Raw genomic sequence first — 27,920 nt, forward strand, 5'->3', positions numbered from 1 at the left:
ATGGACTGGATATCTAGTGCTACACTATTCCTGTCAGGTAAAACAAGTTTGTGTTTTGTGATTTTAACTATTAGTTCTAATTATGAAGGTCAGCAAACAGTAAAATTATGACTGGCATTTTGATGAAAACTGTGTTTTTCAATCATAAAACTAAAACAGGTTCAAAACTGTAATAAGTCCATGCAATCGTTATACATACATATCTGACTGTTATGTACCTGCCCATACAGGGCTAAACCAAACCTGAGGCTTTTTACATTAATGTCACATCATATGTATCTGTCCAGTTTATTCTGACACGTTTAATATCATGTTTATTCATGTCTGTATAACAATTGAGCAGAAATGTAAATAACATGAAAAATCAAACAAATTCTAAGCGGATTGATAGTTTTTAACTATTGTTGAAACAATAATGATCATATTAATATAGCTGAGTCATAGTGACAAGAAAAAAATGAGTGCATGTCATAATGATGAGGTATATTTTTCAAATACATGTACATTATGGAGAACAAGCACTATATGATATACTGGTTATTTCAGAAAGCTGTGTAAAGCTAATGCCCAAAAAATTAAGGCAAAAATAAGGCCGGTCATTTCAGGGGGAAGCCCTCTACAGGACATTCAATTTGCAATGTAAAATTAGATTGTAATTTTATGGTTTTCATCTGAGAAAATATTTGCCTCTCTGTATTTTTTGAATATCAAAGTTAGTAATCACAGTTTACTGATTTCAATTTATTTTTGGGATTTATAAAAATGCTATACAAACCTTACTTATCTCAGACATTTTCTGTCTTATGTGTGTGTGTTTTTGTTTGTAAGTGTGTGTGTGTGTGTGTGTGTGTGTGTGTGTGTGTGTGTTGGCCTATGTTCCTTCAGGGTCACATACCTGGTGGCAATCACACACTCGCTCTGATGAGTTTGTTTGGGCAGCTTTGAAAGGATGCAGCAGTGCATCAGCTTTTGATGGCTTGGTGCCTTGAAAGCAGCTAGTGAAGTGCTACTCCTACTTTGGTTATTGTTTGGATTTGTTGTAAAGTTATGTTCACCAGTCTGTCCATGTGTAGAGGATTTGGAAATTGCGAGCTGTTGAGTGGTGTGTGACTCTGGTGTGGACTCTGGGATAATATTGACATGAGTCTGGGTCTAAGCAAAAGCCCAGTGGAGACTGGGCCTTCCAACTGCTTTGAATTTTTTGAGTCCTGTCTCTAAATAGGTCTTGCTGATTTGCAGGTTGTGTGTGTGTGTGTGTGTGTGTGTGTGTGTGTGTGTGTGTGTGTGTGTGTGTGTGTGTGTGTGTGTTTATCTGTAGGAAAATCTTTAACACTTATAAAATATATATAAAAGTCTAAAATGTATGCCCTGTTTTTCAAGGTGTCCAGTGGGCAGGATTAAAGTCTTTGTCAGGCCAACACTAATCCCAAGGCCTTATGTTGTGTGTGTTTTTGTTTGTAAGTGTGTGTGTGTGTGTGTGTGTGTGTGTGTGTGTGTGTGTGTGTGTGTGTGTGTGTGTGTGTTTGTGTCATAACTTGATGAATCTGACATAGTTCAGGAGAGCAGGATGTATGTGCACACAGGTGTGATTGTCTATTTAGCTGCATTTTTTCAATACTATAAATAAGCAAATTATACAGTATAGTAATGATATGTTTTGATACTGTGGTATACCTGATAAATATCTGGAGCTTTAAAAAGTACTACAATATCTTTTCTTTAAAGTTTATGTTTCAGCACTTACTCTTGGACTGATGGATTAAAATACAACAATCAAAGACACAAAACTGATTCCAAATTAAAATATTAAAAATGTTTTTTAACTGAATAACTGTTCTGAGTAACAAAATTCAGAGCTTTAAAATGTTGGACTTTGGTGCTCTCTAGTGGTCATAAAAGAAACATTGTGGCTGCATTCAAGAAATACAATGAAACTAACACAGACTGTATACTGTTTCTATAAGTGATTATAGATAGTGCTGATAAAATCACATTATTATTCCATAATCAGCTTCAATAATGTTTTTCTTTCTTCTTTAATTCTCAGTCTTAAATGCAGCGCTTTGTTTCAATATCGATCCTGCGGCTTGGAAGACCCTGAGGAGCTCTGCTGCTGGTTTTGGCTACCAGGTGGTTCAAAGACAATCAGAGTAATACTTTTGCTTTTTTGTCAAAGAAATATTGAATCATGTAATCCTTATTAAAACAATGGGAGCTTTTTCACTTCACTTCATCCACCAAACTTGTATCTTATGTTTGGTTTTCTCTCGTTAGCTTGCTCATCAGTGCCCCACTAGAACAGTATTCACAAAACAGAAAAGGGAAAATATATAGGTGTACCACCTCTGGAGAAAACTGCCAAAATATACAATTTCAAGGTAGGTAGTTTCTTAATGTCTCAACAGAATGTCCTGAAACTCTGACAGCATTTTTCAAGTATTCATTAAATCATATTCAACTTTTTTTTTATAGTGATCACAAAATGTATTTTATGAGTGTTTTAAACATCTAATGAATTCTTCCAATCCAGAGCCAGATTTTGCAATCAACATGTCTCTTGGTTTGACAATGAAAAGTGATCCTGGAACCCAAAACACTGTGGTGAGTTGGTGAACTGCAAATACACTGGCACAGGAAAATAATCAGTTAACTCTAATCAGAATTTGACCTTTTTTTTCTTTTCAGGCATGTGGTCCAACTATTCCAAAGGACTGCAAAAGCTACACCATGTACAATGGTGTGTGTTTTCAGATAGACCAGTACAATAGATTTGGACCTCCAATCCCTTCTTCCATTGACGGTAACAGCATACTTATATGATTTGAAAATATACTTATGTTTCATGCATGCCCACAAATACAACATGGGCAGTGGGGGTCACAGAATGAACAAAATCTAATTACTTTCTTTTTTTTTTTGCAATGTAAGCTTTGATTGATACATAGAGGAGTTTAGTTGAGACAACATAAAACAGAGTATAATACTTATTGTCATTGCATGTGCCACATATAATAGAATTACAGTGTCTCTTCATCAAGAACTGCAAACCATACATGTACATTTGAACCCCCACGCCCCTTAAGAAGAGAAACAGTGCTTGTATTCAGCAGACTGGTTGAGTTGGCAAATAGGACAAAATTTGTAGATTTTAGTTTTTTTTATTAAATGTAACTACATGTTACTAGTTTGAATTTGATTGAGTTAATTAAAAAAAGAGTTTTATTTTTTTTTATTTTTCTTTGTTTAGTTTTAGTCAAGTTAAACAACCATGGCCTGGTGTCACAGGCTGGGTCTCTGAACCAGCGCTCTGAGTATATTTTTTTATTCATCTCATGTTAGATTTGTGATTATAGTTCATGTGTTATTCCTATTTAGCTTTCAGTTGAGGTTAAAGTCAGCCATCATTTATGATTGTCTCCTTGGTTTCTGCGTTTGTAAATGGTAAATGGCCTGCATTTGTATAGTGCTTTACTCAGTCCCTAAGGACCCCAAAGCGCTTTACGCTACATTCAGTCATTCACCCATTCACACACTGGCAATGGCAAGTTTGTGTCTTGTCTAACATCTGAAACACACCGGCTGACAGTCTAAGAGTGACATGTTTCCTTTTCTTTGTTTGTGATTTCTTATAGCTTCCAGAAAGAAATACAAATAACTGCAAAAACTAGTGTAACTAATAAAAAAGTAATTTTTTAACAAACGAAATTTGAAATTAAGAAGTGAAAGTTTTTGTTTTAAATTCACTGCAGACCACAAAGAAAGTTGTTTTATTTTGTTATGCGAGTTGTGCTAAGTCTTAAGTGGTGTTAAACATTCAAACACAGGACTCAATTTCAAGTTAAATAGGGCCCAAAAAAGAAGTGAAAAGGAGATTTAAAGGGAAAACAATGATGTTAATATTATTCTTCCAGAATACCAAGAAATTCAGTCTTTTCCACAATAAGGGCACAGAGAGCAGTTCAGAAACACTAAAAGAGCATTCCTTGCCCATCTCTTTGACAGAATGCCTGATTGGAACAGACATTGCCTTTCTGTTGGATGGTTCAGGGAGTGTAAATCGTCAAGATTTTCAAAAAATGAAGACCTTTGTGAAAAACCTCGTTGGGTCATTTCTCTCAAGTGATACAAAGGTGAGGAACTGCACTGCTATTCTCAGTTAGACATAGACATTACAAGTACATGTAGCTTTTTTAAATTTCCATAAAATATGGGTTTTTTTCTCATGTTTTCCACTTATTTCTCTGTGCATGTTTTTTCTTCAGTTTTCTGTTTCCCAGTTCTCTTATTCACCAATGGTCCATTACTACTTTAATAATTTTTTCTCATCTGGATCATGGAAATCTAACATTGATAGAATTACACAACTACGTGGAGGAACTTACACAGCTAAGGCCATTGAACACGCTGTGTAAGTGCTGCCAAGATTTTGCATGTTTATTGTGTGATCTTTTTATCCAAAACACTGATGTAACCTTTTTCAAAAGAGTCTAGTGTTTGTGGATGTCTATACAGTTAATGGAGCAAGTCAAATATTAGATATAAAAACTGTACTTGTAGAGCTATATTTAACTGAAATCTAAATTCCCTGTTATGTTAGAAGAAAATACTGTTAGAAAGCAGGGTACGATTGTTATTTAAGAGGTTATTTTATTTAACCTGTAAGACAACAAGATGAAAGATGAACTGAAACTCTATTTTCTTCATTCAACAGCCAAAATGTTTTTACACCACAAAGGGGATCCAGATCAAATGCAAAGAAGGTGCTAATAGTTATAACTGATGGAGAATCTCAAGACTCAAATCGCTTACCATATGCAGCACAGCTAGCTGAGAGTAAAAAAATAGTTCGATTTGCTATTGGGGTAAGTACCTGTTCATTGAGCCTGTAAAGTTAACCTAATTTATACATTCCCAGCAGGTCCCTGAGGTCATGTGACCAGGGCTTGCTGGTTGTCCAACACGCGAGGCTGAAAACAAAAGGCGACAGAGCTTTTGTAACTGTGGCCCCCAGATTGTGGAAATCTCTCCCTTTGAGCCTGAGATCTGTGGACTCCGTGGTTGCTTTTAAAAAACAGCTAAAAACTCGTCTTTTTAAACTTGCTTTTGGTTGACTTTTATTTTTAGGTTTTAGCTTCTGTGAAGCACTTTTATCTTGAAAGGTGCTATGTATATAAAATTTTACTTACTTACTTACTTATACAATTTAAAAAGTACAAACATTGATAGGAAACTGATTGCTATGGGTGATAGACATGTAAAAATGGCTATTATAATGTATTTAGATGTTATCATCTATAAGAGCATTTTGTTATTTTGGGGAAATTATGAAAGTACAGTATACAAACTCAGTACTCATTGCAAATGCAAGTATACTTGGATCCCTTTGGTTTAATAGAGAAATAAATCCACACAATATAATAACTTCAATGTGTGTGTGTGTGTGTGTGTGTGTTTTCCCCTCTAGGTGGGGGATGCATTTAATAAACCTGAGGCAAAACAAGAACTGGACACCATTGCATCTTTTCCCTCAGACAAACACGTGTTTCAAGTTAGGGACTTCAACGCACTTGAAATAATAAGACAGAACTTAGAGAAAAAAATCTCTATCGAAGGTACAAACATAAACTTGCTTTGTTGACATTTTCTGGAGTAAAGGCCTGGTAGAGCATTACAATGGAGAAAAAGGAATTTGGTGACTGGTGGGATTTATTTCTAAATTACTTTATTTTTGGAAGTTTCTGATTAATAAATTAATTTATAATATTAGGAATCCTCTGTTTTCATTATTCCATTGTTTGTTTTTGGCTTCTCAGATATCCCTAGTACTTGAGATCTCCAGTTCTGATTACATTTTAATACTCTCTGTAGTATTCTCATCAGTGTTTCAGTGCTGTGTCTTTCCCCTTCTCTTACATGTCTACAGACATGTCTGTTACGCATGTCTCTGCTTTTTTTTTTGCTATTTCAGTTGTTATTTACTTTTATGAATATGGTTATTGTCTTTATTTCAAACAACTTGAATCAAAGCTGAAAATGTGCACAGCTTGAGTCATTGTCCAGAAACTCGTGGTCCTAACTGTATTTAAAATTTATAGCAATTCTTCCATCTGAAGTTGATAATTTTGTCTTTGTCCATTTGTAAAATGACCAAAATACACTCTGACACGCTTTCAATAAACAGCAAGTCATTATTTAGAATTATACCATATAATAATAGCATGAATGAGCAAATCGGAATTTATTACAGTCTTTTAAATTTGTGTTTATTTTTGTGTTTCAGGATCTCAAACCAGTGGGGAGTCACTGAGAATGGAAATGGCTCAAGAGGGATTCAATGTAGCTTATGTGCCTGAGGTAATTAAAACCACTTTAAACTAACCAGACAGTCAAGTGATATAAAAAAAAAAAAGGGCAGCCAAACAAACTTCAGATTTTAAAATAATTTCTATGAATTCAATATATATCTATCTACACTGCAGGGAATTCAAATGTCTATTGTTGGTGCCAACCAGTGGACGGGAGGCTATACTCAATTTACAACTGGGTATGACAGGGTGAAAACATACGAGATGCCATTGGAGCCTGACAGTTATCTTGGTGAGAATATTACACTGACAACAAACTAACTGTAAACATAGCTATGCTGTAATTATTATTATTGGAAGAAATATAAAAACTGAAAAAAATATTCAAAATGCTGAAGGTGTATATGCTAAAAGCATTTTAATATCAGTCACATTGTTTTGATTGTCTGTTACTTAACATAAAATATGAAACAAATGGCTACAATTAAAATAATAAAAACAATAAATAAAAAAAACCTGGAAAACCCAGAAGACTGGAATAAGAAAAGACAACAATAACAAATAAATTTAGGTTTAAATGACCAAAAACTGCCCTCAATAGTAAGATGATAGACAAATGGGTGAATGTATGGTTGGATGGATATGCTCACTAGTAAGTATGTTGGGGGTTCCTTTGTGATTCAGAGTATAGAAACTGTAATCACTTTAACAAATAGATTCAGAATAAAATCAGGTGAAGACTTCTTTTGGTCTGCAGACATCTGCAACATGCAGTAGGCTTAAGGCAAGAAAAGGGTATGTTGAAATAGAAGGCTTCTTACTGCAAATGATGGCTGAATTATAGGATACAAGTAAGTTTTTTTGTTTGTTTTAATCTGGTATATTAGACAGTTGTTGAAATATGTAATTTCAAACTTTGCTCCCTGCAGAGGTACTTTAGAAAAATCTATACAATTCGTCTATGTTAGCCACATTTGATTTTTTTAACTAATGGCTTTGACTGCTTGACTGTTAAATTCTAGGTTACTCCATGGCAATTGCTAAAACCCAGCGTGGCTCACTGACCGTTATTGGTGCTCCAAGGTTCAAACATAGAGGAACAGTGCTTGCTGTGACATGGAGTTTACAGGTCTCAACAGCTAACAGACAAAGCTTTATGAAACAAACGATTGAGCCGTTTCCGTGGCAGGTACAGCTTTACAGTATAAGACGGACATGAAAAATAAACTATAATCAAAACCTGTATTATTTTTATGTATCTGATGTTTTTTTCTTTAATAATTTGTTCCTTACACAGTATCAGACTGGTGAATATTTCGGGGCAGAGGTGTGTGCCATGGACATAAATAATGATGACATCACTGATCTAATCTTTATATCAGCCCCAATGTACATGGAGCCTGATAGAGAGGGAAGAGTTTATGTTTGCAGATTAACTGGTTCGGTAAATATATTTAGAATATTTAGAATATTTTATGTACTACAGTTAAATTAATCAGTTTATTTGCCAACTTTCTTAATGATCATAAAATATTAACTCTCTTCCTTTTAGTTTGTGGAGTGTAATTTTGATGATCCATTAGTACTAAGAGGACATGCAGCTGTCAAAGGAAGGTTCGGCTCTTCTCTTGCTGTACTGCCTGATCTAAACTCAGATGGATTCAGGGATTTGGCAGTTGGAGCACCTTTGGAGAATGACGGTGAAGGCAGCATCTACATATTCCACAGTGAAGGAGGACGAATCAGTCCTACTTACTCACAGGTGCACAGCATCAGAGAGCTCACAATGATGTCTAAACTCATCTATCATGTAATCTCAATATTGACAAAATCTGCAACTTGATTAGATAAAATATTTCCATGTACACAGAGAATTACTGGCTCTGAGGTCCAGTCAGGACTGAAGTTCTTTGGCGTGTCAATCAGTCAGTCATCTTTTGACCAGAGTGGTGATGGACTGCCTGACTTAGCGGTGGGTTCAAAGGGTAAAGTTGTTTTATTGAGGTAAGTCCAAGACAGTCCAATCATGTGTTATTGTTGGCAATGTTTCTGCCATCTTAAAAATATTATTAAGTGACCAAAAACCTTTAAGCAGTAGTGATTTATAAAATGTGTTGTGCTTACTTTTGTGAAATCGTGTTACTAATTCTGGTGAGAACACCACTAATGATACCCAATGTTATTATGTTATTAATTATGAAGGTAAAAGTAGTTCACATGTATATTACTACTTTCCAGATCAAGACCCATAGTAATCGTGAAAGCTGACGTTTCATTCAGCCCAAAGCAAATCCTTACTCAGAATGTTGACTGCTCAAAACCACTCGAGAACACAGCTGAACTCTGCTTTACCATGAGCAGAGTGTCTACAGTCAACACAGGTTCATCATTCTCCTCTCCTTTTCTAAACTACAAAGTCACTGCCCATCAGCTTAATGTTTTTTATTCATATAAATTCATAGCATTGAAATCCATTTGTGATTTATTCCAGCTCAAGCAAGGATTCATTATACTTTAACAGTGGATGCCACTCGGAAACCTCCAAACAACCGAGCATACATCAGTGGGAAACAACAAGAGCAGTCTGGATCATTTACTATAGACTTAAGAAACAGACAGTGTTCAACTGTAAAATTCTATATTGAGGTAAAATCTAACAATATCTGGAAAAAAAACAAAACAAAATATAAACAATACAATACAATCAATTGATTTCAATGCAAAGAGTCCTTTAACACTGAATCTAAACCATTCATCCCTCTTCTTGCAGGCCTGTCCTGAAGACTCTCTCAATGTGCTTTCCAATGAGCTCAAATTCACATTTGATGGTTTATCTTCCAACACAGATCCCAAACCAAGTCTGTCCCCACAGGCTAAAAGAACAACCATTCATCCTGTAAGTCTATTAACAAAACAACTTGCTCCACACCCTGAATTAAAATTCTTTTGTCTACAAGCTGCTAGGCATCAGTTTTTGGAAAAATGAGTCCTACTCTACATAGTTCTTTACCCTAAAATTATAGTTTCTGTCTTAGATTATACACTTTAAATTGTTTCCCTGAGCATCCAGAGGACCAAGATGTCTTCCATAAGTGGATCAAGAATATTAACAGAAATTGTTTTGTTTCCTGTAACAACAACACAAAGCCTCCACTAAATGGCAGCACACAAAAATTGGTCATTGGATTTGGCTATACAATGTTCAAATTGCAACCCGTAAATAAAACATCATGTAAATACTTTTTTCCATCATGCTCTCTTCCACAGTTAGGGTTTGAGATCAACTGTGGCAATGACAACAAGTGTGTTGATAACCTGAAAGTGGATTTCAACTTCACCAGGTGTGGCAGAATTACAAGACTTGAGCTTTGCTTGTGGCTTTCCTTTTCCTTTGTTCTCATCCTCCTTTATACTTTGCCAGATCCTCAGAGATTAAAGTGGGCATTGATGAGCTTTTGAATGTCACAGTCACAGTGGAGAACAGAGGTGAAAACTCCTACAACAGTCATGTTATTCTCACCTACCCAGCTGGACTCTCCTACAGGAAGTTCACGAGTCAGCAGGTAAGGCATCAGGATCAAGTCTGTATCAATTCATCACTGATCTGCTGCTCTTCCAATCCATCTAGCAGTCATTTTATTTTATAATAAAGGGAAGAATTGAGTGCAGCTCCTTGGACAGTGAAGATGGTTTATCCCGGGGAAGGACAGACTGCACTATTGACAAGCCAATTTTCAAGAGCAAAACTAAGGTTTGTTTGTTTTCTTTATACATAAAGTATGTCCTAAGTTCTGCATAATTTAGCAAAAATTATTACTCAGTCTTATCTCTCTCATTCAATTAAGGTTTTCTTCATTGTTTCCTATGGAATTGACAACAACAGTCTACTTGAGAAGAAGATCTTTGTCACTGTGAATGCCAGCAGGTACTGTCATTTTGGTACATGTACTCCTCATTAAAGCAATATCCCAGACACAATACAAATATTTTCAATTCTCTCTTTCAGTGGAAATCAGGAGCATGCCACTACAAGTGAACTTTACAAAAAGAAATGGATTGATGTGAAATACAGCATTTTCATGACATTTGAAAAGTATGTGCTGTTCTATTTAAATCTATCTATCTATCTATAATTGTTTTTCTTTGTATTTAACCTTAAAAATATATCTGTTTAGCTCCCTCAGTTACAACAATTTCACATTTGGGATGAATAGTTCGCAGAAACCAGTTCAACAGTCAGTCACGGTGAAATATACCTTCTCCATAGATTTTTATTTTTTTTTAAATGTATTGTGTGATATAAACCTAGCTATAAAGCTTGTAATTCTTTTCTTTTCTTGTTTAGATTACAAATGATATCAGAGCGCTTAATTTCACTGTGGTGATCAGGGTTCCAGTGAAGCTTGGTGAAAAAGACATTTGGGTGGATTTGAGCAATCTACAGGTAATTTATATGCCAGAAGATTTAGCTGCTGACCCCGAAATGGCTCAAGCTTAGCTGTGGGACAGATGTATGTGAGGACCAATCACACTGGCACTTAAATGTATTCCAGATCACAGACTGTCAGAGAGGAAATGATGAAGAACCACTTTTCAAAAATGTTGTTCCTCAAATACTGACAAATAAAGTAGTTGTAAGTACACCTCTGCACATTAGCTATTGAAATGTAAAATCACAGTAGATTTTAAAATTCAAATTGTACTGAGTCAAGACAAGTGTTCCATTCAGTCTTCTTTAAATCACCAACAGGACTGCTCTGTAGCCAGGTGCAGAGTGTTCAAGTGCAACACATTCCTGGAAAGACGGATGAAGAGGACATATGAAATATCTGCCAACCTCAGTTCAGGATGGATAGAGCAGGTAGTTGAAGGGAAATTTGTGTTACATGTTTCATTAATATATATATATATATATATATATATATATATATATATATATACACTGTATATAAAAAGAATTCCCCTCTCGCCCCTGCGGGCGGTCTATCCTTCAAGCGACTGTCCTCTACCACAGGCCTGGGAGCTTGAGGGTCCTGTGCAGTATCCTTGCTGTTCATAGGACTGCACTCTTCTGGACAGAGATCTCAGATGTTGTTCCTGGAATCTGCAGGAGCCTCCTGCCTAGCTTGGGAGTCACTGCATCTAGTGCTCTGATTACCACTGTTACCTTCACCCTCCGCATCTTCTCAAGCTCTTCTCTGAGCCCTTGGTACTTCTCCAGCTTCTCATGTTCCTTCTTCCTGATGTTGCTGTCATTCAGGATTGCTACATCTATCACTACAGCCATCTTCTTCTGCTTGTCTACCACTACTGTGTCCGGTTGGTTAGCCATCACCATTTTGTCCATCTGTATGTGAAAGTCCCACAGGATCTTTCTGGATGTCAGCCACTTCCTCTATCTGACAGTGGTACATACCGTGCAGGGGCCTGTCCTTCCATGATGGTTCCTCCTCTTGCTCCTCATTCTTGGGTTTCTGCTGCCTGGGGTATTCACTGAGCAAGTGGTTGGTTGGGGCCACTTTCATTATGCATTCATGGATGTTCTTTGTCTCATCCTGGAATGTGGTTCTGACACTCACCAGTCCCCGGCCTCCTTTCTTGCACTTAGCATACAGCCGCAGGATGCATGCAAGGTCAGGAGCTTCCTCATCTTGATCTAAATGACTTCTATCTCCTCCTTAGGCAAGCTTATTATTCCAGCAGGATCATGGGCAGGGTGTAGGTTTTGATAGCCCAGTGTAGGTGTTGTTCTTACCGTTCAGCTCACCCCTCTGGACTTCCCTGACCCGCTGCAGGTACTTTCCTAGCATTATGTTTGGACACACTTCAAAACTATGAATGAACACATATGGAATTGTGTAGAAAAAAATGTTTGAAATAACTCAAAACATATATTTTAGATTCTTTAAAACAGCCACCCTTTGCTTTGATTACTGCTTTGCATACTCTTGACATTCTCTCAATGAGCTTTGTGATGTAGTCACCTGAAATGGTTTTCCAACAGTATTGAAAGAGTTCCCAGAGATTCCAGTCACATCCAACTACCAGCCAATAACCACCCTCAGTACCACATGGAAGCTCCTGTCTGGCTAAAATGAACAGGCACATTGCTCAATACATGAGCAGGGCACAGAAGGGAATTGGCAAGAATACCAGAGGCGCAAAACACTAGCTACTGGTAGACAGCGCAGTCAGCCAAGACTGCAACACTAGGGTGACCAACCTGTGTGCTGCCTGGATTGACTACAAGAAGGCCTATGACTCGATGCCCCACACCTGGATGCTGGAATGTCTAGAACTGTAAAAGATCAACAGGACTCTAGGAGCCTTCATCATGAACTAAATGGGAATGTGGCGTACAACACTAGAAGCTAACTTCAACCCCATCGCACAAGTCACCATCAAGTGGGGGATCTACCAAGGATATGCACTGTTGGGCACAGAGTGACGAAACCTGCAGCTTCAGAATTTGTGAGGTGTCGGCTTTCAGCACCCGCAGCGTGTAAATGTATGTGCTGTCGGGTTAACGATCCGCTCTTTGTGTTTATATCTTTTTGCGGAATCTGTTTACCTGCTCTCATTTGTCTCATTTTGTATTTTAAATACGTAACGGCGGTACATCTATTCTGTTACTCTCCAACACTGGCTACCCTATTGGGGTAATAATCTTGCCAAAGGAGGAGAAGCCACTGATATCAAGACAAGGAAGCGCCTGACCATGCATGGAGGGTTTCAGCCCAAGGCCAGCATCCTGAGGCTGGACTTGGCGTGCCTAGCAAAAGAAGTTTGGGAAACACTGGTATACAGAAACATCTGTGTCAAGTATGGCCTGGAAGTCCCGAGGTCAAAATAGGAGACACCCCCTAGGGTGGTCAAGAATGACCGAGCGAAGATCCTGTGGGACTTCCACATACAGACAGACAAAATGGTGATGGCTAACCAACAAGACAGCCATCTTCCTCTGGACAAGCAGAGGAAGACGGCTGTAGTGATAGACGTAGTGATACCAAATGACAGCAACATTAGGAAGAAGGAACTTGAGAACCTGGAGAAGTACCAAGGGCTCAGAGAAGAGCTTGAGAAGATGTGGAGGGTGAAGGTAACAGTGGTCCAAGTGGTAATTGGAGCACTCGTTACAGTGACCCCCAAGCTAGGTGAGTGGCTCCAGCCGATCCCAGGAAATATCTGTGCAGAAGAATGCAGTTCTCTGAACAGCAAAGGGACCAGCAGGACCCTCAAGCTCCCAGGTCTCTGGTAGCAGACCCGAGCTTGAAGGATAAAGACTGTCCACAGAGGCGAGAGGTGAACACACATTGTTCCTGTAGATGTATGAGTAACTTGGTAAATGAAATAATCTAATGTATGGCCAGCTCATTCTATTTTTTTTCTTAGATTGAACTTCAATCTGCCAAATTCCTCTTAACCAGCACAGTCAGTCTTGAGTACGACAAAAACCAGTACATCTACTTTTCAACAGGTTCTGACAACCCTCCTGTTCATAAGGTGAGTACACATTCTTGTCTATTGTTTGAGTTATTAAGAGCTTCTTTGGCATCGACATCCTGTTTTCTCTCAGATTGAAGTTGTGGTAGAAGTGTATCCTGAGCCAAATTTCACCAAAGAAATTATTGGAGGATGTCTGGGAGGATTGGCTTTTCTGGCTTTACTCACTGCTGGCCTGTACAAGGTGAAAGACACTTCTTACACTTTTTCAACTAATCAGTTATAAAGGTTTTAGAGAACATATCCTGTTGAAAATAGTTTAAAGGTTATTATATTTACTCATATACCTTGATTATTTTCATTAATTTTAATGCATGATTGTTACATTTTGGCTTTTTTTGCACTCCTAGGCTGGATTTTTCAAGAGCAAATACAAACAGATGATAAATGAAAATGCTGCAGATGGTCCGAGTCCTGGGACTGATGCAGGCGCAACCCTACCAGAGTAAAAAAAGATCACATATGCAGTTGTACATTTAATTTATATGAAATCTATAGACCCTCCGGATAGTTTTAGGAGTGAACATGGTAGGTACAAATGTCCATTCTACTACATTTGATTGATCGAACAAAAACAGCTTGCTGTGTCTAATATCACTCATTCAGTTTCCTCACTTGTGGTCAAGACATTGAAAACAGGGTCACAATACTATATTTTGTGAGGAATCCTTCTGCTCACCTTTCAATTTAAATTACTGCAAACATTGTACAGTGAAACTAATTGTCATGCCATTATGTACTGTAAAACTTATCAAATTCAATAGATATAGTTAAAAAACACTTTGCTTGCTTTAAAAAACTGAACTTGTGAAATGTGACTTGCTTTGTTGAGAAATAATGGACAGGGTATGCAATGTTTTAGCTCTGTGATGTGACTTTGCATAAAAAGTATTTCTCATATGTCAATGTTTGTTATTTGCAATATGTAAAAAAAATTTTGTTTTGGTTTCATATGATTAAGTTATAATTAGAAAGATAACAGCAGTTTAGATTAACCATATACTCGTATCATAAGTTTATTAAAAAAAATCATTTTTATACAACATATTGTCATGTTGTCTTTGATGCGTGGTCAATCATCCAGATAAGAATTACAAAGGTTTAAAACATTTTAGTGAAGATTTCCAGTTAAAAAATAATTTAGAGGTTACAATATTCATTTATGTAGCTTGGTTATTTATTTTCATTTTTACTGCCACTGAAATTCATGATTGCTTGATTTTTTTCCCTTGCATTCCTAGGCTGGATTTTTCAAGAGCAAATACAAACAGATGATAAATGAAAATCCAGCAGATGTTCCAGGTCCAGGGACTGATGCAACAGCAGAATAACAAAGATCACATTTTTTAGTTGTAGGTGTAAACTAAATTAATAGGATGAATATCTGTGAATATACCCTCCTGATATTTTTAGGAATGAATATTGTGCGTATAAATGTCAGTGCTACCACGTTTGATTCGCTAAACACAAACAGCTATGTCTGAAATCACTCCATCCCTCACTTACTAACTATTACCTATAACAGAGTTTCCTATCTGTTTCCTATCATCTTTCATAGTCTTTTTTCAGAACCAGGAAATTGTTCAAAATACAAATGAAAAAAGCAGCACTAATATGTAACAGTAAACACTTTAGAAGAGACACTAAGAGATTCTGATTTACCAACCTAAGTTTGTATCTGAGCCAGTGGCCATCTCGTGTCCAGAGACAGGAAGGAGCTCCTTCGTCTCTTCTCACCTCACCTGTGCCTTCTTCATATGTAGTTTTAAAAAGCTTCTTAGATCAGTTGTTAAAGCATTTTAACTAGTTAGTCACCACCAGATATCCCTGCTTTGAAACACAGCTACTGGAGTCCCTGGTGGTGTTGAATCCATTTTGTTGGACCAATCAGCACAGGTTCTTAGGTTTGCTCAGCTGTGATTGTTTCTTCAGATTTGAGTAGTGAAGTGTTTTAGTGAATTCACCCTTGATAACTAGTGAGAAACAAAGACCTGAATACATTTGTCCTTTAATAATCATGATAATGCCATGATCACATGAACATATTTTCTGAAATGTTGTTTAAAGTGAAATTTTATTTATTATAATCCTGAGCTATACAGTGGGAAAGGATCTCAATCTGCGTTGTAAGTGTCCTCAAGTATCTAAGTTCAAATGCACCACTAAGTGTTGTCTGGTTGTGGTAGCTCTCTTATTTTGTAAAAAAAAAAAAATACTATCAGCTACTCCATTTTCACAAGGTTTAGCAAAGTTTTATGTCAGATGCCCCTCTCCTAAGGTTTCTGGAATTGAACCTGTAACGTTTTGTTTGTCAGATTAATGCATAAATCATTACCCTATTGAGCTACATTTTCCACAGCAAAATGAGGTTTAGTTAATCCTGTGTTCCTGCAAACTTTTAAGTCTAATGGTGTTTTTTCCCCTGCTTCCCAATGTTCCCTGTGTGGTTCAAGTGTGGCTCCCTTCTCAGTCAACTTTTCTGTTTCTGTTGAGCTGGTCAATTCCACCTGAAATCCTTCACTCCTGAATTCTCTGCATGAACTCACTTGCCTGTTCGCCCTCCAATGACTCTGCCCACCGACACAAAAGAGAGCAGTGACCTCTCATTGAGCATACTCTGAGGACAAATTAAGTAAACCGCCCCACTCACGTTATAAATTATTTTCTGGAACATTTCTGTGGAACCACTGTTTGTAGACTCCGCTAACCAATGAGACGCTGTACTTCCTCTGTCAGTTAAATCATAGAACAGATATAAAATTATTACATACTTCTGTTCATTTAGCTCCTTACAATTTGACGTATAGCACACATGACATGGCAAATGTATTTATGCAACAATAGCACACAAACACACACAGAAATACATGCATGCACATACATATGCATGCATGCATGTGTGTAAGGAATTTAGTGCAGTGTGGGGGATGTATCACTGATTGGAATTAATATGTAATAATAGGTACAAAAATTTGCCTGACTGTGACCAGTGCGCAGAGAACAGTAGAATCTTTTTAACACAAATAAATACAGAACTGTAACTGTAATGCTCTTATTGAATTTAGTACAATAATGTGTAATATTTGATCTTACTTCTGCAGTCCAATTTTGAGTTTGGGGGAATTTTGAGTTTTTTTAAGAATGTCAAAAAAGTAACTGTATAGCTTGTGTCACTCAAGAATGTGAGTTTGATTGATGACCCTAGCCTTGACCTTCTGACCTTATCGGAAGTACTCCGGAAGTGACTAATCGATTCCAGATATGTGAGTAATATGATCCATATGTGTGACTAATCACATCCGGCGGGAAAAAAAAAATTATGTTTTGTCCAGAGAGGGAGGGGGTCGTTCCTGGGGGGAAGTTCAGAGATAATTCCAGGGGCATGGAAAGTTCAGGGGGGTAACACAGCAGATTTCTGTCGAGTCAGCGGAGATCATGTTCTATAGGGAGACAGAATGATCGCGGCAGTGTTGGGTAAGTTACTTTTAAAAAGTAATTCATTACTAATTACTTAATCAATATTGTATTTAAAATACTTATCTAATTACTGTGTCTGAAAGTTAAGTTAACTAAATACTTTTTAAAATCCTTATAAACCTTGAGTGGACAAACAACAGAAATGAAACTCTTTAAATAATTTTTTTTTTTTTTAAAGACGGAGACTCTACAGTACGCAGCGGTAGCATGTCTTCCACAATGTAGCCTGCAATCATTTTTTTAAGCTCACCTTCAGATTCTTTCTCTGCTGCTGAAGTAAAATCAAGTTTTGCCTGCTTAGCAGGAGTTGCCGCGGTGTTATCCATGGATGATGAACAAGGATCACTCAGAAGTGTTCGTCTACGCTCTCATGTCAGGCGCTTCAGTAGATTACTCGTGCTATTAACAACGGCCAATAGTTTTTTCTCCCCAGGACAAAGCTTAAATATTGCTGTAATGTTCTTGTCTGCTTGTTTTAGAAAAGTGAAGAGACGGGAATATGTCAATTTCATAAAACAGCCACTTGTTTCAGCCGAGTCTGACATCTTTTGCTTTAGAATACGACTACGCAGCAAACTTGCGCGAAATGACGTGCAGCTGCACTACAACGATGTTAAAGCAGCAGAGTTTACCTTTACCTTTAGAAGATAAATTATTGAAATTAAATAATGATATTCAGCGAGTTTAATTATATTACAATGTAACGCAAGTACATTGTAAGTAACTGTAATTAAAATACCTAAAAATGAACAGTAATCAGTTACTCTACTTTTTCAGTGGAAAAGTAATTTAATTACAGTAACGCGTTACACCCAACACTGGATCGCGGCAGTTAGTTTTTCACAGACAACAGTTGAACTCATAGTTTGAATTCTGTTTAGCACACCAAGTAAATGTTTCAGTATTAGTATCAATATTATGACAAAGATCTTGATAACCATTTTCACCTACAAATGTAACCATTTTCTTGGTAAAGACTGAGGGCTATTTCTTTTTACAATAGCGGATTTATTTTACTTTCTTATATTAACCTTATTACAGATGCAATAAAATAAAGATAAAAATAAGATTATCTGACTAATAATGGATTGCATTTATATTGCGCCTGGTGGAGGCAGTGCTTGTAATGAAAAGAAAGACTTTCTATTTACTTGTAACCTAGCAAAGAATTTCATACAGGCTGCCCACTCATCTCCTTGTATGTGTAAAAAAAATAACCCTTAGTGAAAAAAAGCATCGTGCCCGTATTCAAAAATTTAGCGTCCCAAATAATTTTATTCAAACACCCTGATGAGGTATTTTGGTTTTGTGAGGTAAAGAGTTTTTCTTCATTTTTTGAGCTACTTTTACAACAGGTTTTCTCGTAGCAGAAAACGCTCAATAGACAAAAAAACAGAAACCCTAAAAGAAAACGGCCTTGTTTTATGCACACCAAGGAGGAGTCAACAACCCCTCTAATATTAGTATTTCTATTGCTTGTAACCTAGCAAAGAATTTCATACAGGCTTCTCCCTGAACGTGTAAAATAACCCTTAGTGGAAAAAAGCATCGCGCACATATTCAGAACTCGGTCCTATTTAAACAATTAAAACAATTTCTCTCTCGGATGAGTTATTTTGGTTTTGTGAGGTAAAGAGTTTTTCTTCATTTTTTAGAAGTAATTTTACAACAGGTTTTCTCATTAGTAGACAATGCTCAATAGACAGAAAATGGCCTTGTTTTACGCACACCGCGGGTCAATAAGATCTGTTCATCCCGGTCAATTACCTCCGAGAGCTGGGGATGCTTCAACTTCCTCCATCAGGTACCAAAAGCGTATGAGAAAAACCCCAGAGAACTTATTCTTTTTTTAAAAGAGAGAGAGAAAGAGAGAGTGAATCGATCAAACTTTTCTACAACACGTTATACCACTCCAGGTCGGGAGAGGCTATATAGCATGGACCGGTCGGATGACTACGCCGGATGGAAGCATGACCGGAAGCTTGGCAGGGACTTTCCCTTTGACCTTCATCCTGCTCCATGATCAAACCATAAATGTTTCCTCAATATTGCTGTAATGTAACGACGAAGTTAGTTTTTTAAGATCAGACAGGGGTCCAGTCCCAAAACATTCCTTACACATTCCCACAGACTTGAGTTGTCACCGAATTTGCATCTGTGGCACAAATAAGCTTCAGGGACTGAAGTGTTTTTTAGAACCGACCTTTAGAGGCCTTTGACACTTGAACGTTGGCTTAATTTTTACCCAAAGAGAAATCTGACCCTCGGAGACTAATATCAGATAAACAAAAACAAAAACACGATACTGTTTAGGTGTGGTGAACAGTAACCACTTACCTCAACTTTGATGTTTTGTTTTCTCAGCCATTTTTTCTGAAAAGAAATAAACATGTTACAAGGACAGATATGGACAGTTTCGACACAACGCACATTGCAGAGTAGGAGTGGGTTTTGATAATCGATTTATCGATTAAAATCAATTCTGACTTGGATAACGTGATATCCATTCATAAAAATCCTGAATCGATTTTTTAATATTAATTTATTTTGCCCCAAACGCCAGAATCTCAGGTTAAACCTCACAAAATTTCAACAACCACCAAACAGCTAAAACGGTAAATGAGAGCAGGTACACGGATTCTGCACAAAGAGGTAAACACAAAGCGCGACCCGCTGACGGATCAGAATCAGTGAGTTGTCGCCTTTCTCACCCGACAGCACCGTGTCCGTGCTGTCGGGTGAGAAACGACGGCACCGTCAGCTGATTCCGACGTTTCGGCGGGTCGGCGCTTTGTGTTTACCTTCATTTTTGCGCTGATTCTAAAGCTGTTAGTTTTATCTCTCTCCAAACAATATTGACCGAACCAGCAGCAAAAGAAGATCCAAACTACGCTTCACAAAAACATCGTCATGAATTCACTCTTACTTCTGCTGTTTTGCTTCCACCACCATAAAATCACACTTCATGCACAGCTCTCTCTCTCTCTCTCTTTCTCTCTTTCTCTGTACTTCAAGAACAGTTTCCCGTCTAAAAATCTTTTTTCTGCATTATTCGCTTGCTTGTTACGCACAAGTCTACCGTTGTTTACAGCGCTGTCGGCCGCTGTTTTTTTTTTCCTTTTACTTGCTTCCGGAAAGAAAGCCTAATTTCTGCTGTTCAATAGGCTTTTGAACAAATGTAAACTTAAAGTAAAGAGCAGTGATAAACGTCCTGACTTAGCGGTGGGTTCAAAGGGTGCATACAGAGAAAAGGGTACTTATCAAATTATATTACCCATAGTTTATTTGTTAAAATTCTTGCTGACCATTAGAAAAATATTTTTTCTGGTTAATTTACCACTTGATTTAAAATGCCCTTCTCATTACGGAAGCAATAAATGTAGTTGGTTAAACACCTCGAACAACAGCCTGTGTGGGTTTGGTTCAGATCTCAAAATGAAATGTGAAATGCATAACAGTAGCCTTATTCTAACAAATAATTTCCATTGAGAAATGGAAATGCATTTAATACCCCAAATGCTGGAGATTTCATAACACACTGTGTAATTTAGCACTGCTAACATGATGGACTAGTTATCAAATCAAATCAAATCACTTTTATTGTCACATCACATGTGCAGGTACACTGGTACAGTAGATGTGAGTGAAATTCTTGTGTGCGAGCTTCACAAGCAACAGAGCTGTGCAAAGTACAATAACATAAGAACAAGCAAAATATAAGAATGGCTAAATCTGAGAATTATATGAATAAATATATGTACAATATAAGAGTGTATGCATATTACTGAATGTGTATACTAAATATGTATGTCTACGTGTGTGTGTGTGTGTGTGTGTGTGTGTGTGTGTATACATATTTTACAAATTAAATAGAGTAAACAATAAAATAAAATATATAAAATATACAGAGGTTGGTAGATATTGTGCAAAACAAGTGGCATTTATATACAGTGTGGAGTGCATAATGTTGAAGTTCCAGTAGTGAAGGTGAGGTGTCTATGACATGTTCAACAGTCTGATGGCCTGGTGGAATAAGCTGTCTCTCAGTCTGCTGGTACTGAACAGTTTATGGCTGGGGTGACTGGAGTCCTTGATGATCCTCCCTGGTTTCCTCAGGCACCGCTTCCTGTAGATGTCCTGGAGGAAGGGAAGCTCACCTCCAATTATCCGTTCAGAACACCACACTACTCTCTGGAGAGCTTTGCAGTTGTAAGCGGTGCTGTTGCCATACCAGGTGGTGATGCATCCAGTGAGGATGCTCTCAATGGCACAGCGATAGAAGGTCCTGAGGATGTGGGGGCTCATGCCGAATCTTTTCAGTCTCCTGAGAAAGAAGAGGCGCTGTTGCGCCTTCTTCACTGTACTGACCACGTAAGATCCTCAGCCAGATGTACACCAAGTAAGCGGAAGCTGCTCACTCTCTCCACAGCAGCGCCGTTGATAGTGATGGGGGTGTGTACTTCTCTGCACCTCCGGAAGTCCACTATCAACTCCTTTGTCTTTGCGACGTTGAGGGTGAGATGGTTGTCTTGACACCAGTGGGTCAGGGCGCTGACCTAATCCCTGTAAGCCGTCTCATCACCGTTGGTGATAAGACGGCTGACCTCCTCCCTGTAAGCCGTCTCATCACCGTTGGTGATAAGACCCACCACTGTAGTGTCATTAGCAAACTTCACAATGATGTTGGAATTGTTAGTGGCTGTGCAGTCGTAGGTGTAGATGAGTACAGGAGAGGGCTCAGTACACACCCCTGTGGAGCACCAGTGTTCAGTGTGATGGGGGATGAGGTGATGCTGCCCAGTCTGACCACTTGGCGTCTGTCAGACAGGAAATTAAGGATCCAGCTGCAGAGGGAGCTGCTCAGTCCTAGATCCTGCAGTTTCCTGTCCAGCTTCGAGGAAACGATGGTATTGGATGCTGAGCTGTAATCTACAAACAGCCTTCTCACATACGTGTCTCTCTTCTCCAGGTGTGAGAGGGCAGTATGTAGTGTCAGGGCTATGGCATCATCAGTGGACCTGTTGTGGCGGTATGCAAATTGTAGAGGGTCCAGTGAGTCGGGTAGTGCAGAGCAAACGAAGTCCCTGACCAGCTTCTCGAAGCATTTGCTCACGATGGGGGTCAGGGCTACAGGTCGCCAGTCGTTCAATGAGGAGATGGTGGATGATTTGGGTACAGGGACGATGGTGGCCATTTTGAAGCAGGCTGGGACTACAGACAGAGAGAGGGAAAGGTTGAAGATGTGTGTAAACACTCCAGCCAGCTGAGCCGCGCATGACTTGAGGACGCGGCCGGTGTTCTGGGAATTTAGCCTAGCCCGTAAACCGTCCTACACGTCGTTTCTGAGCATGTGCGCGCATGCGCACAACACAAAAAGGGAAGCTAAGCGCATCCGGCTGTGATTTAATGCTACTCCACGCTACTCCGTTGTCATATATATCACATATATATGTAAATGTCAAATATATGTATCTGTAAATATATTCAGTAAATATATACTGTAACTCTAATGGAGTGAGTTCATTGTCAAAGTTTATATAGTCAGGTGTTCCAATCACTTCAAGGGTGACAGGTGTATAACTTAAGCACCTTGGCATGCAGACTGCTTCTACAAACAAGTGCCAAACCATGCTACCTTTGTTAATAAGAGCAAGAAGCATAATTCTGATGGGAGGAATTACGTGCCAAACCATGCTACCTTTGTTAATAAGAGCAAGAAGCATAATTCTGATGGGAGGAATTACGTGCCAAACCATGCTACCTTTGTTATTATAAGCTAGAAGCATACACTGACGGGAGGAATTACGTGCCAAACCATGCTACCTTTGTGAATGTGACCTACAAGCACACTTTAATGGGTAAAAAGAAGTGGCAAACCGTCCTGGCTTCATGAATATGAGCTACAAGCATACTCTGATGGGCAAAGTTAAGTGGCAAACCGTCATTCCTACTTAAAATTGTGCTGGAATTACTCTGTGACATCAGAAAAGTGTATAAACTACTTAGGGAGGAAATTTTAACAAAGTAGGATGTTTTTTCAGAACACCGTTCTACCCATTTAAATTTATGCTGGAATTTTTGTGTGGCAGCAGAAATGTGCATAAATTACGTACAGTAGGACATTTTGCCAAAGTAGGGCAGTTTGTCATAAGCCAGCGTAAAATTATCCTACTGGTAGGACGGTTTGCCAAAGTAGGACGGTTTGTCAGGGGACACCGTAAAATTATCCTACGGGTAGGACGTTTTGCCAAAGTAGGATGGTTTGTCAGAAGTTGTATTGCGGAGTCCGATAGCCAGGTTTCTGTGAGGCACATCACGCAGCAGTCCCGCATCTCTCGCTGGAATGAGATCCATTTAGTCAACCTATGAATAATAAAGTTGCGCCTTTGGGACACTGATGGGGCAAGAAAATGGGTCTCTGTAAACCTACATAGACATTCGATTAAGTGATTTATGAGGAGGAATGATTCCATAAAGCATTTCTGATCAAGTTAAAAAGCATATTCATATATGACTCAAAGCTTTTTGAGGTTTGTAAATTTTGACATGTTTGTAGAACAAAGGAAAGTGTTGTTATTAATTCAGGTCAGCACATACAATTTAGGGGCAGCTTTTAGTTTGGTACTATTTAAAAAGAGCCAAATCTTGTTCACTCGTGTTTTCCTACTTTCCAGATCAAGACCCATAGTGATGGTTGAACCGGAAGTGTCATTCAGCCCAAACCAAATCCCTACTCAGAATGTAAACTGCTCAAAACCGTTGGAGAACACAGCTACAATCTGCTTTACCATGAGCAGACTGTCTACAGTCAACACAGGTTCATCAGCTTTTTCTGTAACACAAAGTCACTGCCCGTTTATTTTTAGTGTTTGCACATTTGTAGAGTTTAAATCAAACTCTGATCTATTTCAGCTTAAGCGAGGATTAATTATACTTTAACAGTGGATACCACTCGCAAGCCTCCAAACAACCGAGCTTATGTCAGCAGGAAACAACAAGAACAGTCTGGATCAGTCATTGTTGACTTAAGATAGAAAAAGTGTTCAACTGTAAAATTCCTTATTGAGGTAAAACCCAATAACAGCAACAGAAAAAATAATACAACCAGTAAAGTTCAATTTCCATTTAGTTTTTAAGAGTCCTACTACAAACCTAACATTGCTTTCTTCTCGCAGGCCTGTCCAGAAGATGCTCTCAATGCACTGTCCAATGAGCTTAAATTCATGCTTGATGGTTTGCCCTCAAACACAAATCTTAGGCCAAGTCTTACCCTGCAGGCTCAAACAACAACCATTTATCCTGTAAGTAACCTTTATAGACACCTTATTAACTGAAGTGAAGAGATGGCTTTAGTTTGATCTTACTTACTTTAATGTCCTTGGGCAAGACACTTCACCCGTTGCCTACTGGTGGTGGTCAGAGGGCCCGGTGTCGCCAGTGTCCGGCAGCCTCACCTCTGTCAGTGCGCCCCAGGGTGGCTGTGGCTACAATGTAGCTTGCCATCACCAGTGTGTGAATGTGTGTGTGAATGGGTGGATGACTGGTTGTGTAAAGCGCTTTGGGGTCCTTAGGGACTAGTAAAGCGCTATACAAATACAGGCCATTTTATTCTTACCGTGCAATTGACCAATACCTTTTGGAGAGGAAAAACCATAGTTAGAAAAAGTGTCAGTGGCTTTATCTATATTGTGCTATTTAGTCTGAAAATAATATAAAAACTTTTTACATCATGCTTTCTTTCACAGTTGGAGTTTGAGATCAACTGTGGCACTGACAACAAATGTGTTGACAAGCTGAAAGTAGATTTTGGCTTCACCAGGTGAGGCACAGTTACCAAATTAGAGCTGTTATGTCAAAGGGTACAATAAAATTGACTACAGTTTGCACAGTTTATTAGTCTATATTATCTTGTCTTTCAAATTTCAGTTCCTGAAGATAAATAAACCTTGATGTGAACAGAAAAAGAAAAACTAGCTTTTCTTAGAACATGTTGTTAGTGGCATGTTTTATTTACTTCTCACTTAAATTTAAATAATACACCATCACTAATAGTAAAACTGATGAAACATTCAGTTGTTCTTTGGATTTTGTGCTAATAAGCAAATTGGCACATTAACTCCTATAATAAAAATGCCACCCCACATAACATAACCATTGTTACCATTCTAGTAATGAGCTCAAAGCTATACTACACTATATTACTGTGGGATCACTTAGTAGTAAGTTAAATGGTAGTAGTCTTGCTTTGTTACGCACTTTATTCTCGCCCTTCTTCATAGGCTGACAGATCCTCAGTGGTTAAAGTGGGCATTGATGAGCTTTTGAATGTCACAGTCACAGTGGAGAACAGAGGAGAAAACTCCTACAACAGCCGTGTTATTCTCACGTACCCAGCTGGACTCTCCTACAGGAAGTTCACCATTCAGCAGGTAAGGTATCAGGATCAAGTCTGTGTCAGTTCATCATTGATCTGCCGCTCTCCCAGTGCATCCAGCAGTCATTTTATTTTATAATAACGGGAAGAATTGAGTGCAACTCTTTGGACAGTGAAGATGGTTTATCACGAGGAAGGACAGACTGCACTATTAACAAGCCAATTTTCAAGAGCAAAACTAAGGTTTGTTTCTTTATATCATTGGTACAGAACATCTTTTATCATTTTTGGTCTATAATTTTTTTATAGTTTAAAGACAAAGAGGACTAATTCTCATATCTCTCAATTAAGGCTTCCTTCATTGTCTCCTATGGGATTGACACCACCAATCAACTTGAGAGGAAGATCTTTGTCACTGCAAATGCCACCAGGTACTCTTCCTTTAGTCCAGGTATTGCTCGTTTATGCCATAGCCGTACATAAACAATAAAACTAATTTCAACTTTCAGTGGAAATCAGGATCATGCCCCTACAAGTGAACTCTACATAAAGAAATGGATTGATGTGAAATACAGCATTTTTATGACATTTGAAAGGTACATGCTTTTTTAATTTGACATAAAAGAAATCACTGAGAAATTAACAAAAATTGCCCTGCATAATATTTATATAATGTTTTGAATATGTCTGTTTAGCTCCCTCAGCTACAACAATTTCACATTTGGAACAAATAATTTGCAGAAACCAGTCCAACAATCAATCAAGATAAAATTGAACTTCCATCTGTATCTTTAAAAGTTCATTGTGTGATTTAGACGTAACTGTAATGCTTGGTTGCTCTTTTCTTTATCTGTTTAGGTTACAAATGATATCAGGGCACTTCATTTTACTCTCATGATCAGGCTTCCAGTGAAGCTTGGTGAAAAAGACATTTGGGTGGATTTGAGCAGCCTACAGGTAATATATATTTCTGAAGATTTACTCCAAAAATGTCTAAGGATGGATGCATGTGTTAAATTAGGAGCAATGAAACTTCAGTATATCAAATGTATTTCAGATTTCAGACTGTCAAAGTGAAAATGATGAAGCACCAAGTGTCAAAGATTTTGTTCCAAAGATACAAAAGGATAAAGTGGTGGTAAGTATGCCTCTGCACTTTAGCTACTTACCTGTTTAAACTGAACCATGTTATAGATTCTTAAAGTAACATTAAAGTGGATGAGAAACTTGTTTCATTCAGTTTTTAAATCACCCACAGGACTGCTCTGTAGCCATGTGCAGAGTGTTCAAGTGCAGCACATTTATGGGAAGACTGCAGCGTAGGACACATGGAATCCCTGCCAACCTCAGTTCAGGATGGATAGAGCAGGTAATTGATGGGAACTCTATGTTAAATGTTTCATTAATATTTTTCCCATCTGTTCCTGAGGAAATGTTATAAATCTTTAGATAAAATTATTTCCCTGTTAAATCAAACAACACCTGATTCAGGCTCAGCTCATCCCATTTTTCTTAGATTGGACTTCAATCTGCCAAATTCCTCTTGACCAGTACAGTCAGTCTGGAGTATGACAAAAACCAGTACATCTACCTTTCAACAGGGTCTAAAAACAATCCTCCTGTTCGCAAGGTGAGTACACATTACTTTCTCTTTTTTGGGTCAAACAGAGCTTGAATGTCACCCACATTCTGCTTCCTCATCTTTCAGATTGAGGCAGAAGTAGAAGTGTATCCTGAGACAGATTCTACAAAGGCAATCATTGGAGGATCCCTGGGAGGGTTGGCTTTTCTTGCTTTACTCACTGCTGGTCTGTATAAGGTGAACCTTTTAATGAATTCCACAGTTTTAAAACTTTTTTTATAGAACATGTCCAGTGAAGAAATAGTTTAAAAGTCATTATATTCACTCATGTCACTTATTTTCAGTAATGTTTGTTACAACAATTGGTAAATTTTTGTATGGTTTTTTTTGCACTCCTAGGCTGGGGTTTTCAAGAGTAAATACAAACAGATGATAAATGAAAATCCAGAAGATGATCCAGGGACTGATGCCAGTGCAGCCCTAGCAGAATAATAAAGATCATATGTGTAGTTGTAGTTGTGTTTGTGGGAACCGTTTGTGAAAGCAGCAACTTGGTGCTTTTCACTGATATTAGCGTCACTACGGTAAACCTAGACAAGATGCCACATGGAAATCTTGGCAAAGACAGACAGAAAGCAGCGGGGGGGAAAAAAAAGCAAAACAGTGACAAGAACCCAAA

The 27,920-nt window shown here is 38.1% G+C and overlaps 1 protein-coding gene across 3 annotated transcripts; it reads left to right on the forward strand.

Annotated features, from left to right (window-relative positions):
- On the forward strand, positions 1–27,733 carry LOC146381701 (integrin alpha-M-like). Of its 3 annotated transcripts, XM_084937804.1 has the most exons (30): positions 1–37; positions 2,048–2,150; positions 2,275–2,378; positions 2,531–2,601; positions 2,686–2,800; positions 4,003–4,130; positions 4,263–4,408; positions 4,712–4,862; positions 5,465–5,612; positions 6,281–6,354; positions 6,480–6,597; positions 7,328–7,494; positions 7,603–7,749; positions 7,858–8,067; positions 8,176–8,309; positions 8,544–8,686; positions 8,797–8,951; positions 9,076–9,201; positions 9,573–9,646; positions 9,727–9,868; positions 9,958–10,056; positions 10,151–10,230; positions 10,312–10,398; positions 10,481–10,550; positions 10,651–10,749; positions 26,717–26,797; positions 26,918–27,028; positions 27,176–27,289; positions 27,368–27,478; positions 27,641–27,733. In XM_084937804.1, exons 1-30 carry the CDS (start codon positions 1–3, stop codon positions 27,731–27,733), a joined length of 3,438 nt encoding a protein of 1,145 aa, XP_084793930.1. The 3 variants fall into 3 exon arrangements, with proteins under 3 accessions (XP_084793930.1, XP_084793931.1, XP_084793932.1); XM_084937805.1 differs by lacking the exons at positions 1–37; positions 2,048–2,150; positions 2,275–2,378; ... (9 more) ...; positions 27,368–27,478; positions 27,641–27,733 and adding exons at positions 10,859–10,939; positions 11,056–11,166; positions 13,698–13,808; positions 13,882–13,992; positions 14,159–14,785; XM_084937806.1 differs by lacking the exons at positions 1–37; positions 2,048–2,150; positions 2,275–2,378; ... (9 more) ...; positions 27,368–27,478; positions 27,641–27,733 and adding exons at positions 10,859–10,939; positions 11,056–11,166; positions 13,698–13,808; positions 13,882–13,992; positions 14,159–14,785 and having other exon boundaries at positions 7,609–7,749.
- Positions 27,734–27,920: the final 187 nt, after the last annotated feature.

Source organism: Perissodus microlepis, chromosome 8 (assembly GCF_051167445.1).
Source record: "Perissodus microlepis isolate ML-2025 ecotype Zambia chromosome 8, ASM5116744v1, whole genome shotgun sequence".
Taxonomy (NCBI): Eukaryota; Metazoa; Chordata; class Actinopteri; order Cichliformes; family Cichlidae; genus Perissodus; species Perissodus microlepis.

Bases quoted from the DNA above. Each gene is read 5' to 3' on its own strand.
- LOC146381701 (XM_084937804.1), top strand. From the start codon at position 1: ATGGACTGGATATCTAGTGCTACACTATTCCTGTCAG. The intron at 10,057-10,150 runs GTTTGTTTGTTT...CATTCAATTAAG, and splicing joins TTTTCAAGAGCAAAACTAAG to GTTTTCTTCATTGTTTCCTA. The intron at 10,750-26,716 runs GTAATTTATATG...AATGTATTTCAG, and splicing joins TGGATTTGAGCAATCTACAG to ATTTCAGACTGTCAAAGTGA.